This window comes from Varanus komodoensis, unplaced genomic scaffold, assembly GCF_004798865.1.
Source record: "Varanus komodoensis strain SLA01 unplaced genomic scaffold, ASM479886v1 scaffold85, whole genome shotgun sequence".
NCBI lineage: Eukaryota > Metazoa > Chordata > Lepidosauria > Squamata > Varanidae > Varanus > Varanus komodoensis.
The window spans coordinates 1,584,911-1,607,355 of record NW_025336543.1 but is presented as its reverse complement, the minus strand read 5'-3'; the positions used below and the strand labels follow the sequence as shown (position 1 = coordinate 1,607,355).

The window sequence follows — 22,445 nt, the reverse complement described above, 5'->3', positions numbered from 1 at the left end:
GTTGTCCAGCAGCCTGATCTTGGCAGAGAGGTACTGCTGAGCAATGCAGCTGTTGTGATCCGGTTTCTCCCTCCCTCTTTTCATCTCTGGCAGACTTATATGAGTCTTTAGAAGCACAAGTTACAAAACAGTATAAATCAAAATAACATGCATTCTCTTTGAGATGTGGGAGAAGTATCTGTCCACATGAGCAGTTGAATCCAACCTGAAACTCCCGTCTTCCCACCCTTTCAGAATAGATTCTGACCCCACCCTCTGATCAGCTCTTGCTGCTTGGGGACTAGATGACAGGAATGCTGGATACTTCTTAATTAATCTGCTTGTTATGCCTGTCATCTCCTGACAGGGTCAAGGAACTCCCCTTAGCTCTCCCCCATCCCAGTTTTCCAAGGTAGGATGGTTCTCATGCTCTGAGTCTCTCACTAGGTAACCTTGAGGCTGCAAAGTCTTCTGCCTAACTATGCTTCTACCCCTGCCCCCTGAATCTATTTGAACAGACCATAATGTGCAAGAGCATCCCCCTCTCTACAGTCTCTGTGTCAGGATCAGCAGTGGCCAGCTATGCTGCTGCATGCTATTCTTTCAGGCCCCACTGAGGTCTTTGCTTGCTTGAGTGAAAGCAGTCCCGCAGCAATGACAAACAGGAGCAGAACTCCCAGTTCCCTCCCTCTTCCTGCTGATACCGTCAAGTGGTGGCTGGAAGGGGAGAAACTTGATGCCTGCAGGAGGACTGAGTGAGGAGGTGGCTCCAGAGCCATGATGTGTCTTAGTAGTTTGGCAGGCATATCAAAACCCTCAGGGCAAACAAGCCAACACCATGTGTTTTCTACACAGTGTAGCTTGTTATATCATGCATACCTACTCATTGACTTACAGATGAACAAATTTATTATTTCTGTTCTGTTCTGTTTTGTTCCTGTCCATTTTGCCAGCATTCAGACTTTAATTTTGTTCAAGATGCTGTTCTTGGACATTTCTGTTTCTGGCCAGACAAAAGCACAGACAAACCAGGGTGCAGGTACAGCTTCTGGGTTCAGATGTTGGTATTGGCCATGACATATCTCAAGACTTTGGAAGCCAGCAACAAATAATGGCTTTTTTTTGACCGCTTGCAGCAGGTCAACAAACCATGGTTTGGACATGACAGTCCAGATTGCAGTAAACCACACCATGACTTAGTGAATTATAGTTGATAGCATTAGAACTCATGTAATTGTATTTCTCCCTCTTGGGAAGGATAATGGCTGTCCTATTAATTCACGCATGGTTTAATTGAAGTGAAATTCCACTGGAGATGGAGAGCAAGTTAGTTTCCTAAAGCACAGAAAAACACCTTGCTTCTATTCACAAAGAATGTTCAGGATTAATCTTCATTCTATACTCCTATTGTGTCATACGAGAATTTGCTGCTGCTTTTCCAGAATTATAAATGAAGTATTTGACAGAGTAAGCCCAAAGAATCATAACATCACGGAGAAGGGCATATGGGCATTATCGGAGAGGTATAGTTGATCCCATTCATGATTGATTGTGGGAAGGCTTTGTAAATGAATTAAGGAATTCATTCTTTGATGCTTAACAGATTTATTTATTTGTAGGAAATGCAATTTTTAAAAACCCCGGTGAAAGTCCAATAAGTTTCTGAAAAATCCAAAGTTCCTTCCCAGGTTCTGAGTAGAGTATCTTCTTCAGCCTTCAACTAATATTCAGAGATTAGATTGTAGAAATATCATATGTACTGAAAAGTAGTCATATTTTAGTGAAAGTCACTTAACCAAATTGTTGTTGGGAGGAAAAGCAGCTTCTAACAAAAGCAAATACTCCTATAGGCACCAATATCTACTGTCCACCATGGATGTATTTAATGGATATGTATAACATTAAAAGCATTTTGTGTGTTGACCATGAACTAGGCTTAGCCATTCTATAAGGTTACTAAAGAGCTGCCTTTTGAGCTGAACATGCTGATATGCTTCTATAATGTGTGAATTACTTGTCTTGTTCATGTCAATACAGCCTCAATCCATGGTGCATCCGTGTGGGGGAACCCCAACATTCCCAGATGCCCAGGTATTTTTTCCAACCGTTCATGAACGGCCACTGTCTTTCTCGCCACCACCCATCTGCCCTTCAAGGGTGGCCATTTCTCAGCGACGCAAGAGTACCTCCGTCCTTGAAGCCCAAACTTGCCACTTCCAGCCCTTGCTCAAGACTGATCAGAGTTTACTTCTTCCTAGTGGTAGTCCAACAGCTTGGGCACCAGAGGCACTGGTGACAATGAGCGCTACAGGTCATAAATCTACAGGCGAGCATCTGCAGGCTAAACCTGTGTTTGAGTCTGCTCAAGTTTTGGGTGATTACAGACCTGGACAAGCACCTTCAAAGGATGCTACAAATCTGTTGACTCAAGAAGCAATGTATTTAGTGGGCTTGCACTACCAGTCCCAGTTGCCAGAACACTATGATACAGTATCCCATAATTCCCAAGGGACTGAGCAACACTTGCTACAGGCTCCTGAACAGAGACATTTGAAAAGTGGCCCTCTTCAGAGTTCTGCTTTTGAGTATCAAACAGGGCAAACTTTTCTGGCAAGGCAAATCCAGAATTTGAGGCTGGATTCTGGAATGAATCCACTGTTGCCATTGTCTAGCATGTCAGCCCCATTAAGTGCAGATGCCACACAGATGAATTTTCACCCTGTGTTTGTTCCTCATTCTGCACCTGCCATACTCACTCACAGTGGAGATGGCCGAACAAGTTGTGTGTTTGAGTTCCATGTTCAAGCAGCTAATGTGACTGCTGGAGAAGGTGCAGTCCTGTCCCAGCGGGCTTATAGAAATCGTCGAGGCTCCACAGATTTTAATCAGGAAGAATCCCCTCAAACAACTCTACAGCCTGGTCGCCTTCAGCCTGTAACAGAGGAGCAGTGTAACTATCTGGGTCCTGAGTTCATGTTGCCTAGAGGCAGTTCTGTTCTTCAGAGCTGGACAGAAGGTAGCCCAGGATACTCCAGTGACTCATCACAATTGACTTCCTCAGACACTGGTGATTTTCTGTCTCCCCCTCCCAGTGGGGCATCTACATCGTATGGTTTAGACTTGTCTCTCTCTGCACCTCAGCTGGCTCAGAAGGTATTTCCAGACTCGCAGGTGGTCTTCCATTTCCCTCAGGGAACTTCATCTCAACAGGCATTTTCGGCACTGGTTTCATCAGGATCATCTGCACACTATCCTCAGGTTACAGGAACAAATACTTTCCCAATATCTTCGATTTTTAGTTTTTCCTGGGTAGCATAGTACAAGGCTCCTTATATTCCTTATTTTGTTCAGACCTTTCCCTAAGCTCCCTGCCCCCAAGTTATTCCAACATTAGAGTTTGGAATTCTGTGTTCCCAGAAATGTGTTAGCTGTTGAAACTATTCTGATCCTACCTTATTAGAAGTGCCTTTGGACCAATATATGTAAAGTGTGTGGATGGATGGCAAAACTTTGTCATGTGGGACTGTTCAATGTGGTAACAAATGGTACTACTTAAACAATATTGAAAAACTTTCTTTTTAATTAACTGATGCTCACTTTGGATATTTAGGTAAGTGAAATTCAGACTGCTTTCACAGCCTGAAGTTGTTAGTAGACTGAAGCAATACCACTTTGAAACATTAATCAGAGTAGTACTTTAGGTATGGCTATATACACACATTTGCAGAAGCAACAGCATTTAATATGTCCCTTGTTAACATGTGGGATAGAAACTTCATGTTGTATATAGATGACTAGAATTGTAGAGTATGCAGCTGCTCCCCAGTGTATATAGACTTATGTTCTTTTATATCTCGCTGCGGTAGAAGCTAACAACGGGCAATTTCTAGCCAACTTACTTTCCTCAGTGCTGCCATGTATCCCACATTACATTAGCAGTATAAATGTCCAAGGGAAAAATGCTTTCCCCTGTTTTTTGCCCGAAGGTCTTTTAACATATTTTCTAATGAAAAACAGGTATTTTGGGGGAAATTTGTGGGGGGGGGGGGACGATGACGACTCTTCTGAAATAATTTTCTTTTTGAGATGAATAAAATGCTATATAAGACAAATTTCTATTTACATGAACATTTTTCTATATACATTTTGAGTAAAATAATCTTCAGCATTATAGAATATGTCCTGTGAATAATTTAGATACGTAAGAGCAATAATGACTTGTCTAAACATGGATAAGATTGCACCCTAAAATATTTTCAGTATAGTTGTAAAGTTTAACTCAATATCCATGCTTCTAGGTATTAACAAGCTGACTATAGATTTTCTGTACAAATAATACTTTCCACTGATTACTACAAAAAATGTGGTTTCTATTTTTAACACCTCCCCCCCCCACTTTTCAGATAAGAAAAAATAGATATATGTGCTTAGGCAATACAGGATGCCACTGTAAGGTGGAACAGTGTGCAACAGTGGGGTTGCCTTTTCAATAAACATACATAGAATTGCTTTGTAAATGTCATAAATAAGCAAATACTAGAATTTTATATGCTAAGTTATAAATAAAATAATAAAAGCAATAAAATAAGTTCAGGCTTGATAAGAAAGTAAACACAGCATATGCTTCCAATGTGCCCCACACTCATATTTCCAGCCTTTCAAGTAAAAATCTCTCCACTCATGGTCTCAATGTTTCTAGCAAATTACATCTCTGCCACTAATTGTCAATAGGTATGTGTGAGCAGTGATGGCAATACATTATGAGAATTTGGCCTATTTTCCTCTTTCTTCCCTCTCCTTTGGTAAAATGATCCTTTATCAAAACTTTTTCTGGTCAAATGGGTCAGTGAGACATGAAAGCTTTTCAAAAACATGCAAAACAATGCAAAGAAGACTGGTGGGGCAAAATGTATCAATTTGTGTCATAAGGAACACTGTATTAATCTCAGGTCTTTGGAAAAGTTTGCACAGACTTAGAGGCTGACCAGTGCTAGTGTCATAAACATAGTACAATTATGTTCCATTAAAGTTAATACAATCTCCCAAATTAAGGTGCTAGAAGTATCTTGTTTTGAAGCAAGAAGCATGAAAAGATCATTTTAAAAAATTCCTCACCAGAAAAGTTCCCAGGAAATAAACATGCATACAACAAACTCCCCCAACTTGGCACTATCATCTCCAGCATGGAAACACTGAATCAAATAATCTATTTTAAAAAATGCTTTTCACTGGCTTTAATTTAGTACCACAATTGAGCTGGTTAAACCATAGTTTCCAGTACCTCATGGCAATAGCCCAGTTGCATGTTTTGGGATCTGTGAAGTTGATTGTTATCTGTTGTGAAATGGGTATTGGATAGTATAATATAAAGGAAAGCAAATAATGTCATACTATCCCTTTAAAGACTGGGCTGGATTATGACCAAATTTAAACATTTTATATACATTTTGGAAAAAAATGATATACATCTTGTAACACAGATATTGACATACTGGTGGAATAGAATAGGTGTTAGAAAGACTCTTGTTCAAATATTGACTCAGCTGTCAACTCACTAGGTGCCCCTAGGCAACTCTTGCTCTCAGCCCCCCATCTGAAATATAAGAAGGGTAATCTTGCCCAACTTTACAAGGCTGGTGTAAGGATTAATGAAAATATGTATATGGAGCACTTTAAATGTTTTCCTAAAAACACAATCCCACTATTAACTGAAAGTAGTATTTTAATAACAAGGACAGACATATTCTTCTACTTGCATTCCTTCCTTGTTACTGTTTTATTTGGTCTTAGTAGACTCTCTGGACCAGATAACTGAAGCCTAGGTTTGTTGCACTTCAAGTTTCCTTGTGGTAATTCTAAATTGGAGAAAGCAGTACAAATGGAAAAATATTTACAAAAGGTATCTTGAATGTAAGCAAGAGCGAAGTAGATTCTACTAGGAACACTAGTGGTTCTATAGCTCTAAGGATGTATTTTGAACATCATTTTAAGAAATAGTTTTTCCCTGTCAGGATGAGCAGAACTCTGCCTTATATTTCCTTCTATCTGTGAATTTGTGTATATAAAATGCTTGTTTAATAATAGTCCTATACCTTGGATTCACTTTCAGCTCAGCTAAAGGAAATCCTCTTTTACCTTGCTAAAAAATAAAAAAAACCATCCACACACTAATTTTTCTTCCTGTTTGTTTAGCTGTACAAATTATAAGCTACCTTATTCAACCTTGTCACTGTGGTGATACAAGCATTAACTTTGATTTTTCTTCTTTGTACATATCATTTCCCATTATACACTGAGATAAAGTCCTGTACATGAAGCACATTTCACTATGATGGAAATGACTCTGATAGTCATTGCCATTCCAATTTGATTTTCCCATCCATTTATTTCATGTTAGTGCCTTAATTTCTGATTCAGAATGGGAGGATAGCAAACCATTTGCAAACCATTTTGGCTTTGTATGCTTTTTCTCAGAATCAAACTGGTCCTTCTGGCAGCCTGGAGAAGTTTTTGTTTAGCAGGAGTCTAAGCAAGTCATTCGGTATATTTCTGAGAGATCTCAATAGGAATTTACTTTGATTTTGCTAGGAAGTACAGATTTTTATTAATAAGTTGGCCTTCTCTGGTCTCCCCTTTGCTGAATGACTTCAGTAAATCTAACTATAGCTCGGCATTTTGCCTCCACTTGCAGTAGTATAGTTTGATGCAGATGTTCAAGAAACTGGGACAGAAATAGTGGAACAGAAATGTATCATGTAGAAATTAGACGTACACACATGTCTAATACTGACCAATTAGGAAAATGTTCAAAAACCATGCATTGCATTCTTGCAGTGCTGACAGTGTGGAATATTCATATCAAATACAGTGTCAAGTCACTGGAAATGGTTGCTATAAGTCATTCTCATTCTCAGGCTTATTGAGTACAGTAGTTGGTAAATGATTTGATTGTATCTGTGTCTGCTTCTTTACACACAGATGCAAGGGCAGCCAACCTCAAGTGGTTCGTCAGTGGGCACATCATCCCAGCTTATGCAGCAAAGTCAGCAGGTAATGGCGAGCCAAATGTTCTGACTCACGACATCCAACATGGCACTTCTGACAGCATGCATCATGGTTAAAACAATATATAATGAAGTTAAGTTGTCAGTGGCATAACAAGCACACAGTATTTTTTACACATTTTCCCCTCGATTCTTGAGTGAACTTCCTTTATTTTCTAGTTAACTGCTTTCTTACTCATATGATGTAAGTGTTGATAATTCTTTTAGCTTTACGTTATGCTGTATATTTCTCCTACTCAGCCCTGGCAATGTGTTCAAAATAATTAACTGTAGAAACTGTATTACAGTTAGTCTTCTTCTTGCATGTGTAAATGAAGTCTTTGACATTTACATACAACTTTTCTGAAAGAACATGGTTTTGCACACTATCTTTGTTCCATGGATTCGAAGCAAGAACAAGTGACCCAGCTTGAGCTGTCCCTCCTTTTCCCTGAACACTTGATTTCAGAAAAACTTGCCCACATGGGAGGCCATAGTTTCCTGTGATGCCCAAGCATGAAAACTGTGAGCCACTTGTTTCCTATGAACTTGGATTGCATGTCATGTTTTGATCCAGGTTTGTAGGGAGTCCATAAATCAGAGATTCTGATTTGAATTTAAGCAGGAGACTGCCATTAAATGAACTAAGAAAACTGTTTGAAGCTGAGCATATATGGTGGAGACTTGGGAAAGAAATACTTGGACTTTTCACTTATTCTTGCTCCATCAAACCATGGTTTTTTGGACCAAGAACAGTAACAGCTAAGCCAAGGTTTTATCTGAATAGCAGTTGCTTTTTTCTGCAGAGGAGTGGGTAACTTGTTCCCTGACAGATGCAGGTGGGTAATGTATCCCCTGGACTACAACTCCCATCACCCATTTCTGTTATTCATGCTGATGGGAATTCTGTCAAAATCTGGAGGTTGCCTCCATTCTCATACAATGTTAACTCTGTATGGGTGGATATATACAAACTTTGCACTTGCAGTAGGCTGTGCTTATCTTAAGTTAAATTTCAGGAAATATCACAGTGGATGTTAAACCTATTTGAGTATTGGCAAATAGTTTTCTAAAGCAAAACATGTGTGACTATACATGTACACCACAATATATATGCACAAAGAATACAGGCATTCTTTAAATAGGATAGAAAATTACACAGTGATTCTGGATACATAGTGCTTTGACCAGAAAAAAAAATCTGTTTCCCCTATGCAGGGTACACAACAGCCAGCTTCCTCTCAGCAGACTGGGCAATACCAAGTTCAGCAGCCTTCAGTTTCCAGTGGCACTGCCCCATTGCAGCCTGTTACGCAACAAGCACAAATAATGCCTATGCCTCAGGTGGCAGCTGGATCACAGGTAAACTACAACTTGCTGTCTCCTAGAGATCTTCTGTCTGATTTTTATTGACTGCTGGAAACTAAGCCCTCCTTCATTTAGATTGCATAAAGAGGGTATGGGAAGACTTGCTTGCATTGTGTTTTGTCATGGTCTAAAATGGGTGGGCAACCTGCTGTTCTCCAGCTGTTTTGCCCTATAGCTCCCATCAGCCATAGCCAATGATGATAGATAATGGACGTTTTAGCTCATCCAACTCCCGCCCAGGTAGGCCAGAGGTAGCCCACACTGGTCTAAAACATTGTAATACGTCTGTTTCTGAAAAAAAGGTAAAGTACATTTGATATCTGAACAATTTAACTGGAGTCATTGGCTTATTATCTGAATCCTGAGTATTCATCAGTATGATCTTGGTCTTTTCTGTGCAACTTTTTGCTTTGCTTCTTTGCCCAGAGGCATTTTGCTGACTCCAGATTTGCCCTATGTGTGTCATGTTGTGAGCTTATGAACCTGGGAATTACTAACTGTAATGGCAATTTTGTTGAAGTCTTCTAAAAAATTTCCTGTTGCATTTCTTGTTCTGCTTTATAGCACTCACTTGGGCCTTTTCTCTATATGCTGGCTAAGTGGCTTTTATGTCTCTGTTACATTAGGTTCTTGTCCCCAAATAAGCAGATAATATATTATTAGATGCTTGGTGCTCTTCCTGATTGTATGAAAAAAGGAACAGTCATCCTTCTCCAAAATGATTTTCTGTATAAACTGATGGCATGCTAATGTGCAACGTTTTGATCATCTTGATTCACCTCTGATATTGAGCATCCCAAATGTAAAAAAGATATGGCATGTATCTATCTGTATGTAGATAACTATGTAACTGGATAACAGCAGCCTTCTCAGCCACTCTGCCAAACATACTTCTTATCAACTTCAGTTAAATGTGATATAAACTTTTTTTTCTTACTTGTACTAATGCATTAAAAAGCCTGCTTCCTGCAACCCTGCTTCCTAAAAGTCTATCTATTTTTCTTTACCTCCCCAGCTTCCTGTTTCCCAACCAGTGCCGATCATCCAAGGGGAACCACAGTTACCTATGGCAGCACCTTCCCTTCCTCAGCCTTCAATAGCCCCAGTCATGCCCGTTGGCTCTCATTTTCTCCCTTTGGGACAGCCCCTACAAGCTCCCCTTCTTCCACAGTTCTCAGTCTCTCAGATGCCCATAGCAACACCTCATGTGTCGGTGGCTCAGCCTTGCTTCCCATCTCTACCCATCTCTATGGCAGCTGGCCTTAACCAGCCATTGCTTACTTTGGCTACATCTGCTGCAGCAGCTGCTATTCCTGCGGGCTCAACTGTTGTCCCTAGCCAGCTTCCAACTCTCCTGCAGCCTGTGGCTCAGCTGTCCAGCCAGGTGGTCCCACAGCTTCTGCAGCCAACTGTTCAGTCCATGGGATTGTCAGCTACTCTGGGACAAACTGCTGAAGTACCACTTCCAGCTACAGATGCTCTGTACCAGGTATTGTGGCAGATAAGAAAGAGTCCCCCACTGCAATTTCACCTGCTAACAGTCCTGAGCTCAGTTATTTTCAGACTATTTCAAAGGAGAACAAATAGGCCAGATAGATGGGCTTTCAGTATACAAGGGAAAGTCCAGATTTTAAATGGAACATTTGACTAGTAATTGTTTCTTTTTGTCAGAGATGCTGTTAATTAAAGTATAATTTCTAGCATTCTGGAGACTGCCAGAACAGAATACTATAGCAGTTATGCTGGGTCTCCAAATACTAATTCATACTTGTATGTAAGGACAATATTAAGCAAGTGTTTCATCACAGCAAGTGATGAGATCTCCAGGTCTCCATAATTAAATTTTGAAAGGTTGGCTAGTCATATTTCAATTTTAACTGTTAGAAGGTAAAGTTTTAGTTGGAATACAATGCAAACCACAACAAAAGAAGTAAAATTCTTTCATTTTGTAGAACTAGTCACTGTACTTCACAATGTGATTGTCAGTGCAACATAAATTCTTTGAATTGAAAAATGTGTTTGCTTTCTGTGTGCCATGGTACTTCTGAATTCCATACATTTCACCTGGAAAAGAGAAATAGCAGGTGGGCATTAGGTGGAAAGGAGCCTTTTTGCTCTGGCCTCAGTGGTACCTGTTTATCTAGCAGGGTTTTTTTTTTCCAGACTTAACTAGTAAGGAGACCTTGTACTGTATACAAATTCCATACTTGTTTGCTACACAAATAACTTCAGTCCACCCTAATTTTAGCTGTGTGGTACATTGCTGCTCTAGACTACATGATAGCTTTGGAAGTAAAGTTGGCCCAAAAGTATTGTTCTCTGGAAGTACTGAAATAAGTATACGTAGCTCAAGTTGGGGGGAAATTCTTTACTGCTTGGCTTGCAATTTTCCCTTCCCCATCTGTTTTGTACTATTTTCCTCCAGTTGTCCTAAAATAAGCTAACTTCGCTTCCTCATTTGTCGCAGGGCTTCTCACCTCGGCTACCAGCACAATATACTGGAGACCCAAATATTGTTTCCTCTTCTGTGGCCTCTGCTTGTCTCCCTTCTGCAGTACTATCCCCTCCCTTGCCCTCAGATGCATTGACTCAGCCAGGCTATCTTGCTGCAAGGTTGCAGCCTTATGTGGAGCAGAATGTTTTAGTTTCTTTGGGCGGTCTAGGAGGACAGGTTCAAGTACAACAGCCTGCTTCCTGTTTAGCACAGCAGGTTCCATCTGCATCCTCGCAGCAGACAGCATTAGAGGTAAATGGACTCTGCATGTTGCTGTGTGCGTGTGTTCCACTACTGAATTTCAGGGCATGAGTTCTGAATCCACTGCCACTTTTGAAATCGTTAAAATCATATGCTAATCCTTAAAATGACTTTCTCTTACAGCAGAATGTGATGCCAATGTGGAGACCTTGTTGCCCCTGGCTGTGCTGTTGGGAAGTGAGTGGGCCTGCCAGATGCAAAATACTTGCTAGCATTTCTCTTCTGGCTAGTAATCCCAATTCCTTTACTGAAGATATGCCACTCTCAGTAGTCACTGAAAAAATCTCTCCCCAAACCTGTTCCCTGCAGCCCAGCTGTTGCTGGGAGAGATTTGAATGGTCTTTGCACTCTGCATTGGCTTCTCTGTTGCACATTCTGCTAGTAAGATTTCTGCTTGCATGGCAAGCTGTAGTGCCACATTCAGCTAGTGATAATATGGTTGACTTTTCAAATTTGCACGATAACCTCTTTGTGGGTTAAAAATTTGAAAATATTAGATGCTTTTAAATTATCTAGTAAGAGAGTGCTTTCCAGCTTCTAGTTAAATAGATGGATGGATTTTGAGATGAGATTACACAAAGAGCTCCGTAATAAGATGCTTGAAGGGAAAGCTTTTGTCTTTGCAGAGTACTTCTACAGTAACTCAGATGTTACCTACAGAGCCTCAACCCCCAATACAGCAGCAGCCTTCACAATCAACTCCACTGGTTTCATCAATAGATAGGTAAATAGCAAATTATTGCATTTGAATCTTGATATGTGTTAGCAGAAGAATGAATCTTGTTAATCTCTCTCTCATTCAAGATTGTTATTTAGTAGCTTCAGAATATAATCTGATAGAGATTTTAGTGATCAGGGATCAGGATCCCATACCAAAAGAAGAACAGTAGGTGTGGCTCTCTGTTGGTACTCTTGGGTCTCTGAATAGCTTTGGGTAGAATAGTCCATGGTATCCTTCTGGGACAGCTGGCTAAGTTGGGAGTAGCAGTTATGGTATTGCACTGGTTCCACTACTACTTGGATGGCTGTCTCTAGGAGGTACTGCTTGGGGGATATAGGACTGTCCAGTATGAGGTTTCTCAGAGCTTGGTCTAATCCCCCATGCTAATTTAAAATCTCTATGAAACTGCGGAGTGCAGTCATCCAGAGTTTTGGAATGTAACGTCCTCAGTTTGCAAATGATACACAGCTCTAGTTCTCCTTTTCATCTTCAGCAGGTGAGGTTCTAGATGTGCTAAAGTAGTGCCTGGTTACAACAATGGGCTGGAGGAGAGCTAACGAAGTGAAGATCAGTCCAGACAAAACTGAGATGCTATTGGTGGGAGGTTCTTCTATGCATATGGAGGGACTTTAACCTATTTCTGGAAGGGGTTGTACTGCCCTTGAAGGATCAGAATCACTGGGGGTACTTTGTCACTTGAGACTGAGGTGGCCTCAGTGGCAGAGAATAATGATAGATACCTTTTACTGGCTTTAATTGGTGTCCCAGCTATGCTCCTATTTGAGAGCCAGAGTGGTATAATGGTTAAGAGTGCGGAACTGGAACTCGAGCAACTGGGTTCTAGTCTCTACTCAGCCATGGAGCCAACTGGGTGGCATTGGGCCAGTCACAGACTGTCACCCCAACCTACCTTGTGGGGATAAGGTTGCGAGCTGCTTTTGAGTTTGAATGAAAAAAGTGGGGTGGGGGGAAATCTAACAAATAAAATAAAGGGATAGTCTAGGTTCAGTAATCTACACTCTGGGCATCTTTAAGTTAGACTACTGCAATGCACTTTATGTGGTGCTGTCTTGACAACTGTTCAGAAACTGCAGCCTGTGCAAAACAAGGCAGCCAGACCAGGGACCAGGAGGGTTAAACACATAACACCAATTCTGACCTGCTTGAATTGGCTGCCTATATGCTTCTGAGATTGATTCAAAGTGCTGGCCTTAACTTATAAAGCCCTATATAGCTTGGAACCATGATACCTGATAGAACGCCTCTCCCGAGTGCCAGTATGATCAATACCTGAGACATCTTAGTGGACCTCCAAGGAATGCTTGTTTAGTAGCAGCAAGGAAGCCCCTGATTATGGAGTCATCTCTCCACTGCTGCCTGCCTGCCACCAACTCTACTATTCTTGTGGCACCAGGTTTAGGTCACCGCCTATGCTGAGAGATTTACAAAAGAATATGGATGGGGTGGAGGGGATATGCCAGCAGTTTCAACAGGACTAGTTATGTTATCCTGCTTTAGGGGTTTTTTTTAAATTGGGTTTCTAAATTTCTGTGATGGTGATTTTACAGTTTATTACAGTACAGTATTTTATTTTATAACTACAACTTTCCAGAGAGTTTTAGCAGTATAGAAATACTATATTAAACTAGACTAGGCATGTGAACTTGTGATGGTGAAATTTTCTCACATGCTGTTCACTCATGGTACTGTTAACAGTCCTAATAGAAGTGAAATTAATTTTTACTGGGTATATAGAAAGTATTATTGATTTTAGCCACTTGCTTTTTAGTGCACATTCAGATGTTGCTTCAGGTTTAAGTGACTGCAATGAGAGTGTTCCAGCATCTAGTGGCAGACATGAAGGAAGGACTACGAAAAGGCATTATCGGAAGTCAGTGCGCAGCCGTTCTCGTCATGAGAAGACTACACGTCCAAAACTGAGAATTCTTAATGTAAGTTACTTAATTTGGAGATGCTGTAATTAAAACAGTCTTTAATACATGGTCATGAAATAGTTTAACATTACACAAATGAGTCATAGAATAGTAGAGTTGGAAGAGTCCTTTAAGGCCATCAAGTCCAACTCCCTGCTCAATGCAGGATACCAGGTTAAGGCAACCCTCACAGCTGTCCAGCTGCCTCTTGAGTGCCTCCAGAGCCCACAACCTTCCTAGGTAATTGGCTCCATCACTATACTGCTCTAACAGTCAGGATTTTTTTTTGTGATGTTTTGTTGAAATCTGACTTTCTGTAATGTAAACCCATTATTCTGTGCCCTGTACTCTGGGATAATTGAAAAGAAATCCTGGTTACCCTCTGTTCTACAGTCTTCCGAGCATTTGAAAAGTACTATCATATCTTTCATCAGTCTTTTCTTCCAAAGCTAAACATGCCTCTCTCTTTCAGTCTTTCCTCAGAGCTTTGTTTCCAGTCCCCTGATCATCTTTGTTGCTTTTTTCTGAACTTATTTCCAATTTGTCAGCATCTTTCTTGAAGTGTGGTGCCCACAACCAGAACTGGACACAGTACTCAAGGTGGGGCCTAGCTAGTGCTGAACCTCACATCATTTAGAAGCTATACTCTTAATGTAACCCAGTATAGCATTAAACTTATTTTGCAGCTGTAGCACATGGTTGACTCATATTCAGCCTATGATCTACAACTCCACAATCCTTCTCACTTGTAGTATTATTGAGCCAAGTATCTTCCATCTTGTAATTGTGCATTTGGTTTCCTTTTTCTAGGTACAGAACTTGGCATTTCTCCTACTGAATTTCGTTAGAGATGCTAGCACTCCAGCTTATCAAGATCCCTTTGAATTTTATTTCTATCTTCCAGGATATTAACTATCCCATCTAATTTTGTGTTATCTGCAGATGTGAACAGCACTCCCTGTACTTCTTCATCCAAGTCATTAATAAAAACATTGAAGAGTGCTGAACACAGGATTGAGTCCTGCCGTATCCCACTCATTACCCCTCCAGTGAAGCTTATGGGAGCTCCTATCTTTCCCTGTTGTGTTCACAAGGAGGAGTTTGAAAATTTACAGTTCTCTTTCAGATTAAGCATTTAGATAAATTGCCATTTGCTTGTATCATCCAACCTCTGGACAAAAGAGGTTAATCTTAATTAGAGTTGAAATAAGCTAACTTCAATCCATAGTTCATCAATCTGACTTGTTTCAGCTAATAATTTAACTATTATTTATGTCATTATTTAAATTAAAATTCTTTATTACAGTCACAGTCATGCATAAAAACAGAAGTACTGAAGTCACTTGGCCATCGCCATAAACAACATGGGATTTAAATATATTAAATACTACAATTTCTGACTTGACATTAAAATGATGTTAAAGTTAGGGATAAAAAAGAAACATAAAATATCAATAAAGTAAAGCCTTATTGTGTTGCTGTATAATCCCCTATAAAATATTTACTTTAACTTATTTTTTTTAACCACCCTGTTATAAGATCCACAATAATGGGCCATGGAGTATAACATGATTAGATTAGAAATTGCCACAGTCCAACATCTTTTCTCAGGTGTTAATTGTAGCTGGGTTATAATCCACACCCTAAACCGTGGATCATTTTAACTGTGTCAGGATCTGGGATGCTCTGGGGCTCCAATTTATGGCTAGAACCAGAAGCCCACCTCAGTATTTGCACACACTGCTGGAACTCTCAGTTGGTGGCTATAAGAAGGGACTTTTTAGTGGCATTCCCCCCACAGTTCTGGAATAGACTCCACACGGAGGTCTTCCTGGCACCAACTTTGATATATTTTCAGCACTAGGTGAAGCCTATATGCTATGACAGTTATTTAATTGGTTTTCTGTTATATTGGGGCATTATGTAAACTGCTTAACATAGAAACAGAAACAGAGCGAGTCAGAAGGGGCCTCCTGGGCCATCTAGTGTGACCCCCGGCAGTAGCCGGCTCTGCTCACGACATGCCCACCATGTGCATGTCCAGCCTATCCTTGAACACCCTCACCGATGGGGCCTCAACGACCTCTCATGGAAGCCCATTCCACACCCTTAGGGTCCTAACTGTCAGGAAGTGCTTCCTGGCATCCAAACGAAACCTTGGCTCCCTGAGCTTTGCTCCGTTGGAGCGTGTCTTGCCTTCCTCTACAGGGGAGAACAGGTCTCTACCCATCTCCATGTGACATCCCCTCACATACCTGTATGTTGTCAACATATCCCCTCTGAGTCTCCTCTTCTCCAGGCTGAAGAGACCTAGTTCCCTGAGTCTCACCTGGTACCCCATCCCTTGCAAACCGGCCACCAACCTTGTGGCCCTACGCTGTACTGACTCCAACCTGGCTATATCCTTTCTGTAATGAGGGGCCCAAAACTGAGCACAATACTCCAGTTGTGGGTGCACCAGGGTCGTATAGAGTGGTAGTAATACCTCTCTTGATCTAGAAGCTACAGTTCTGGCTATGCAACCAAGGGTGGCGTTTGCCCTCTTGACCACCACATCATACTGCTGACTCATGTTTAGCCTGCAGTCAACCAGCACCCCGAGGTCCCTTTCACAAGTGCTGTTCTCCAGCCACTTGTCACCTAACCTGTACTTATGACACCTATTCCTATGCCCCAAGTGCAAGACCTTGCACTTATCCACATTGAACACCATCCTGTTGTCTCCTGCCCACTTCCATCGTCTGTCCAGATCCGTTTGGATCTGGTGTACCTGCTCCTCAGTTGTGGCCACTGCTCCAGTTTTAGTGTTGTCTGCAAATTTGATCAGCAGACTGTTCACCCCTTCTTCCATGTCATTTATGAAAAGATTAAACAGGATCGGCCCCAGGACAGAGCCCTGGGGGACCCCGCTTGTCACTGGCCGCCATCCCAATGATTCCCCACTAATCATTGCTTTGGTCAGTCTCTGCTTTCGGTCAGTCAGCCATGCCGTAATCCACCAGACAGTGCTTTGGTGTATCCCAAAACTCCTCAGTTTCTCCACCAGGATATCATGGGGCACTTTGTCAAAGGCCTTGCTGAAATCCAAGTATACCACATCCACTGCATCCCCTCCATCTAGCCATCTCGAAACCTTGTCATAGAATTCCACAAGGTTTGTTTGGCAGGACCTGTTTTTGCGGAAGCCATGTTGTGTAGCTGTCAGCCTCCCTTCCCTATCTAGCATCGCTAGATCTCTCTATTATGAGCCTTTCCATTGTTTTTCCTACAATGGACGTAAGGCTAACAGGTCTGTAATTCCCCATGTCCCTTCTACTACCCTTTTTGAAAAATGGGACCACTGATGCCACCCTCCAGTCCTCTGGAACTTCACCCGTTCTCCACGAGGCCTCAAAAATGGAGGCCAGCGGGCGTGAGAGAACCCCTGCCAACTCTCTAAGTACTCTCGGGTGTACTCTCCATCAGGGCCTGGAGCCTTTGTAATGCCCAATTCCCTGAGGAACCCCTCGACTTGAAGGGGGGTGAGTCTAATCTGTGCCCCGAAGTCCCCGGCCTCATCTAATCTCCTATACAGATCTCCCCCATCCTGCTTTTGGGGAGAACACAGAGGCAAAATAATCATTTAGCATTGTGCCTGTTCCCTCATATCACTCACTGGATCTCCTTCCTCCTTATTTAGTGGTCCCACCACTTGTCTCCCCTTCCTCTTCCTATTTACATGCTGAAAGAAGTCCTTTTTGTTTTTCTTGATATTCTTGGCAAGTCTCAGCTCGTAATCAGCTTTAGCTTTGCGAAGAATCCTTCTGCAACGGGCCTCCTCCTCCTGGTATACCCTTTTGTCTATTTGCCCCAGTACCCATTTCCTAAGGAGATTCCTCTTTTGTCTAATCCCTCTAACCACCTCCTTTCACATCCATGACGGCGCTCTCCTCCACCTCCCCACTTTACTAACTAGAGGTATTGTCAAGGCTTGCGCCTCCAAAACCTCCCTTTTGAGTGCCATCCACCCCTCCTTAGCTCGCTTACCTTCCAGTAACCTATCCCAGGAGACTTTCCCCAGTCTGGCCTTTAGTTGGCCAAAGTTGACCCTCTTGAAGTCCCAGCTTCTACTGCTCGACCTGCTGCACGTCCCCTGATCTCAAAGCAAAGGATGGAGTGGTCACTTGCATCCAGAGCTCCCCTAATCTGTACTTCATCTATCAGCTCCTATCTATTGGTCAAGACCAAGTCAAGGATGTTTCCCCCCCTCGTCGCCTCTCGGACCCTCTGTGTGAAAAACCCTCCGTCTATAGCTTCTAGGAAGCGTTGTGACCTGGCTGTCACCGCTGAGTGAGTCTCCCATGTAATATCCAGGAGACTGAAATCTCCCATAATTACTGTGTCTCTCCCCTGAGATATTCTTAGAATTTGGTCTGTCAGGCCATCATCCAGGGTCTCAAGTTGACCTGGAAGGCGATAACATACCCCCACTGTCAGGTCTCTTTCCCTGTCAAAACCCCTAAGTTTCACCCAGACTGCCTATACCGAATCCCCATCTGTGCTGCATTCTATCTCACTGCGTCCTATCCCTTCCCTGACATATAAATCCACATCCCCACCCCTCTTTCCCTTCCTGTCCTTTCTGAAAAGGTGATAGCCCTCTATGTTCACATTCCAGACTTGCCTTTAACAGATCTTGTGACTTAATTAAAGCTATTGTAGCTTTTCAAACATGATTTAAAATTCGGCACTATTCTTTTGATGGTTTTTGTTGCATTTTGTATTGTATTTCATTATATTTTATCTGCTGTTGTAAACTGCCTGCAGAGCTCTGGCTGTTGGGAGGTATAATAATAATAATAATAAAGAAATACTAAAGATGAGGAGTTACAATCTTGGCCTTACATGACCTACCCTGTATGTAAGGGAAGGAGCTACTAAACTTCCAGTTCTAGTGGCATGCTATCCTGATTTGTGGGTAATCATTTGTTGCTGAATAGTAGCAGAAGCTTTGATTGCTCTTTGCTCATAAAAGTAGAGGATGAAGAAGCCAGAGTTTTGTTCACATTCATCCTTATGATAGCTTCCACTCATAGTTTGGCTCTGAATTTGGTCACTACCTTGTCTTTTGACAAATTGTTGCCCATGCAACCTGTGTCTTTCATAATACTGACTTAGATCACTGTTGACTGACTTTGTTCCAAGCAACTTTTTCTTTTGCTGTGTGTGTACCCTGTCAGTATCAAGCTTTCATTTTTCAAATTAATAAGGCACTGGAATGTGTGAGTATGTATGAGAGCGAGAAATAAGTATGAAATTTCATTTGGAAGAAAAAATTCTGAATTTCTCCTTTTCTTTTAACCTGTTTTCATTCCCTTTTTGGTTGTGGGGGAAAAGGCATTGAAAGCTCCTAAAGGAGTGCTTGATAGACTTGGGAACTAGAAGAATGTTCTAGATACTTTGTACTTTGTGTTTTCCCTTCTCATACTGCTTACCAGACTTTTTCCAACTGATGTTCTTTCCCTCTGTTTACTTTTCATTTTGAATATCAGAATTCTGTGTTCCAGGTTTCAAACAAAGGAGATCGGGTTGTAGAATGCCAGCTAGAGACACATAATAGAAAAATGGTTACTTTCAAATTTGACTTGGATGGCGACAATCCAGAGGAAATAGCTTCTATCATGGTAAGCAGTTTAGGTAGAAATGTTTGTGTTAATAATACTAGCTTTAGTAGGTTGGCCTATTTGAACTGCTCTCTTCAGAAGTTTCCCTTTGGAATATTTCCATTGAGTCTGCCATAATAAGCAGTTTAGAAATTACAAAAGTTGGTGTTTTTAAAATTAATTTTAGGACAACCTTTTAAGGGGAACACTTGAAAGGCTTAAATCAAGTTGCTGGAGGGAGGGATCAACTTATCCTACCTTTTCTTTTCAAACACTTGTTAAACTGTTTTACATTCATAAGCCAGAAGAGACAAGCAGCTAGCCTGTTAAGTGAATGCATATTCCCTAGAAGGGAAATTGTACCTCTTTGAATTTGGTGACAGGGACTTTTTCCTATAACCGCTGTATGTTTGGGTATGCAAAGTCCAGCTAATAATATAACGGAAGACCCTTGAAACTCCTCAATAATTGCAAATAGACACCTACCATCTGTTCAAATTGCTCATTTCTCTCTTGCTATACAATGTAAAAAAAGTAGTGCATAAGTATTTTGTCCTAAAGACAGAACATGGTTGAGTTGGTTACAGCCCCAGTTCAGCTTAGTGTGTGTTGATTTGAACTTCCTCCCTCCCTCCCTCACTCTCATTTCATTTCATTTCATTTTAGAGGAAAGAGTGCTGCGAATGTAGCTGTTATACTTCTGTATAGCTGGCTTTTTAGGGAATCATTACTACCTACCCCCAGTGAATGACAAGTCTGTAGTTATAATTCTAATCTTGCATGCAGGTGCAAAATGAATTCATCTTGGCTACAGAAAGAGATTCGTTCGTTGAGCAGGTGCGAGATATTATAGAAAAGGCGGATGAAATGCTTAGTGAAGATGCCAGTGGGGAACCAGAAGGTGATCAAAGCATGGACATCATACAGAACCAGGTAAGAAGGTGATTATAACTCAGGTTTCAAAAACTGTGGTGCAAAATATTTTCTCTGTTCGCTCTCCGTTCTTCTGTTTTGTCAAAGTGTCTTGGCAAAAGATATCTATCCACTTAAACTGATCTTTTTAGGGACAGATTTTCTGATCTTTTCTCTTCTTTTTTTTTTTTTTTTGATGATACTGTTTTTTCATTTCTGTAAGCTGGATGTAACTCTTATTTTTTCGTTAATTGTTCTCTCTCCTGCTTCATTTGGTTATTCATGCATGTTCTGATTAATTAAAAAATCTGTTCCTTTCTTCTTTACAATGTAAAATTATGAGCCAATTTCTTATTTCAAGCTTAGATTTGTGGTTTTCTTCATATCATTTGTACACTAATACTCTGCATTGTGCTTTAGATTTTTGTGTGCACCTGTTTGCAGCAGCTTCTTGTCCTTGAATCTATGGGGCAACTTGAATGGCAGTTTCTTCTCACAGGCTACGGGTGGTAAACCAATGCTTATTTATAGACAACCCTGCATTCTGAAACAGCAATTCACTAGCAACAACAGGCCACACAATGAGGACACAAACACAGGGGCCAGACTTGGTAACAAAACCAGGTGCCAGTTCTGCCCCCACATCTACTCTAGAAATGCTATAACACAACCTAATGGCATCACCTACAGTATTAAAGTGTTCATTGACTTGCTCATCAACCAGTTGACTTGCCATTTGTCTCAGAAATTCCCTTCTGTATTCTACACAGGACAGACAGGCCAGTCACTATGGAAAAGAGATAAGAAAAGAGCACAAATCTGACATCATAAATGGCAAGACAGAAAATCCTGTGGGGGAACACTTCAGCCTCCCAGGATATTCTGGAACAAAGTAAAGGTAGAATGAGGCAAAAATCTACTAAATCAAAATAGTTGATGAACTTAAACACCAGAGTTCACCTCTGTCTGTCCATCCCTGTTTTACTGGGATAAAGGGCTTTCATTACCTATATGTATTAACTGGCTTATCTAGTACTGGAATATGAGTGGCCACTGTTAATACTGTTAATACTATGATTGTCATACTTGCCTTTTGGTGTTCACAGTTCTCCACACCACAGTACCCTCAACCATATGAAACACTCCCCGATACTCCATTGCATCTGAAGAAATGAAAGCTTATGCCTGGATAAATGTGTTAGACTTTAAGACTCCTAACTGTTCTTGCTGCAGTAGATTTAGCATGATTACCCTCTGGAAAGAATTATAATTGGTTAAGATTGGAAAAGAAGAGCCTGTTGCCTGAAACATCTATTTGCAATGGTTGTTGAAAGAACTTGGCATTTGTTTAGTCAGTGTGGGTACATGTGGTAGCTTGTTGGGAAGATATAATGTGTCTTGAGTAAGGGCCAAACAAAAATTTGTCTACTGTGGGTAGGCATTAGTACAATAATATCTAATTCTGAGATTGTGCAGCAAAATAACCATTGTATTTGTTTCAGAAATTGGATGGAGACTTCAAGCAACCAGATCCTGTGTCTTCCATGCCACAAAGAATAGGTAACCACTATTGAATTCTCTCACCATCTTGGATTGCCCCAATCCCAGCATATAAGTCCATCACAGCTTGGTTCAATACCAGAATACTTGATCCTTGTAGAAAATTGAACATAAGTCTGTAAGAAATTGCAAAGCCATAATCTTTATCTTTTCCCTTTTTATTTTAGGTGTTCCTCCTAATTCGTTGACTCAGGTCGTCCATTCTGCAGGAAGAAGATTTATTGTCAGTCCTGTTCCGGAAAGTAGATTGCGAGAACAAACATTTTTCACTTCCATTCCATCAGAAAATGAGCTTCTTGATATAGGTGAATTCAGCAACATTCCTAGCACAGGCTACTGCTCTCCCTAAGGAAATGCCAATGCATATGGCTTTCAGAATTAGAGTCAATTTGCACATAATGATGGCAAATCATGGGTAACTTAACTCAAGATTTCCATAATGTTTGCCAGGTACATTTCATGCTGTTTTGCATATGCAGCCTTCAATCCATCCAAGTGGAGGTTGCTAGGTAATGTCTGAGTCTAGATGTG

At 41.1% G+C, this 22,445-nt stretch overlaps 1 protein-coding gene across 6 annotated transcripts in view; it reads left to right on the top strand.

Annotated features, from left to right (window-relative positions):
• WNK1 (WNK lysine deficient protein kinase 1) overlaps nucleotides 1-22,445 on the top strand; it is a 131,074-nt gene that overhangs the window by 82,693 nt on the left and 25,936 nt on the right. For 4 of the 6 annotated variants that reach the window (XM_044417024.1, XM_044417025.1, XM_044417023.1 and 1 more), the window contains exons 9-18: nucleotides 6,958-7,029; nucleotides 8,241-8,384; nucleotides 9,406-9,879; nucleotides 10,858-11,136; nucleotides 11,772-11,869; nucleotides 13,656-13,818; nucleotides 19,347-19,463; nucleotides 20,229-20,375; nucleotides 21,857-21,914; nucleotides 22,082-22,219. In XM_044417024.1, coding sequence (XP_044272959.1) covers nucleotides 6,958-7,029; nucleotides 8,241-8,384; nucleotides 9,406-9,879; nucleotides 10,858-11,136; nucleotides 11,772-11,869; nucleotides 13,656-13,818; nucleotides 19,347-19,463; nucleotides 20,229-20,375; nucleotides 21,857-21,914; nucleotides 22,082-22,219 — 1,690 coding nt within the window. Of the gene's footprint in view, nucleotides 1-2,016; nucleotides 3,238-6,957; nucleotides 7,030-8,240; nucleotides 8,385-9,405; nucleotides 9,880-10,857; nucleotides 11,137-11,771; nucleotides 11,870-13,655; nucleotides 13,819-19,346; nucleotides 19,464-20,228; nucleotides 20,376-21,856; nucleotides 21,915-22,081; nucleotides 22,220-22,445 lie in introns of all 6 variants that reach the window. The other 2 variants (XM_044417027.1, XM_044417026.1) reach the window with 2 other exon arrangements.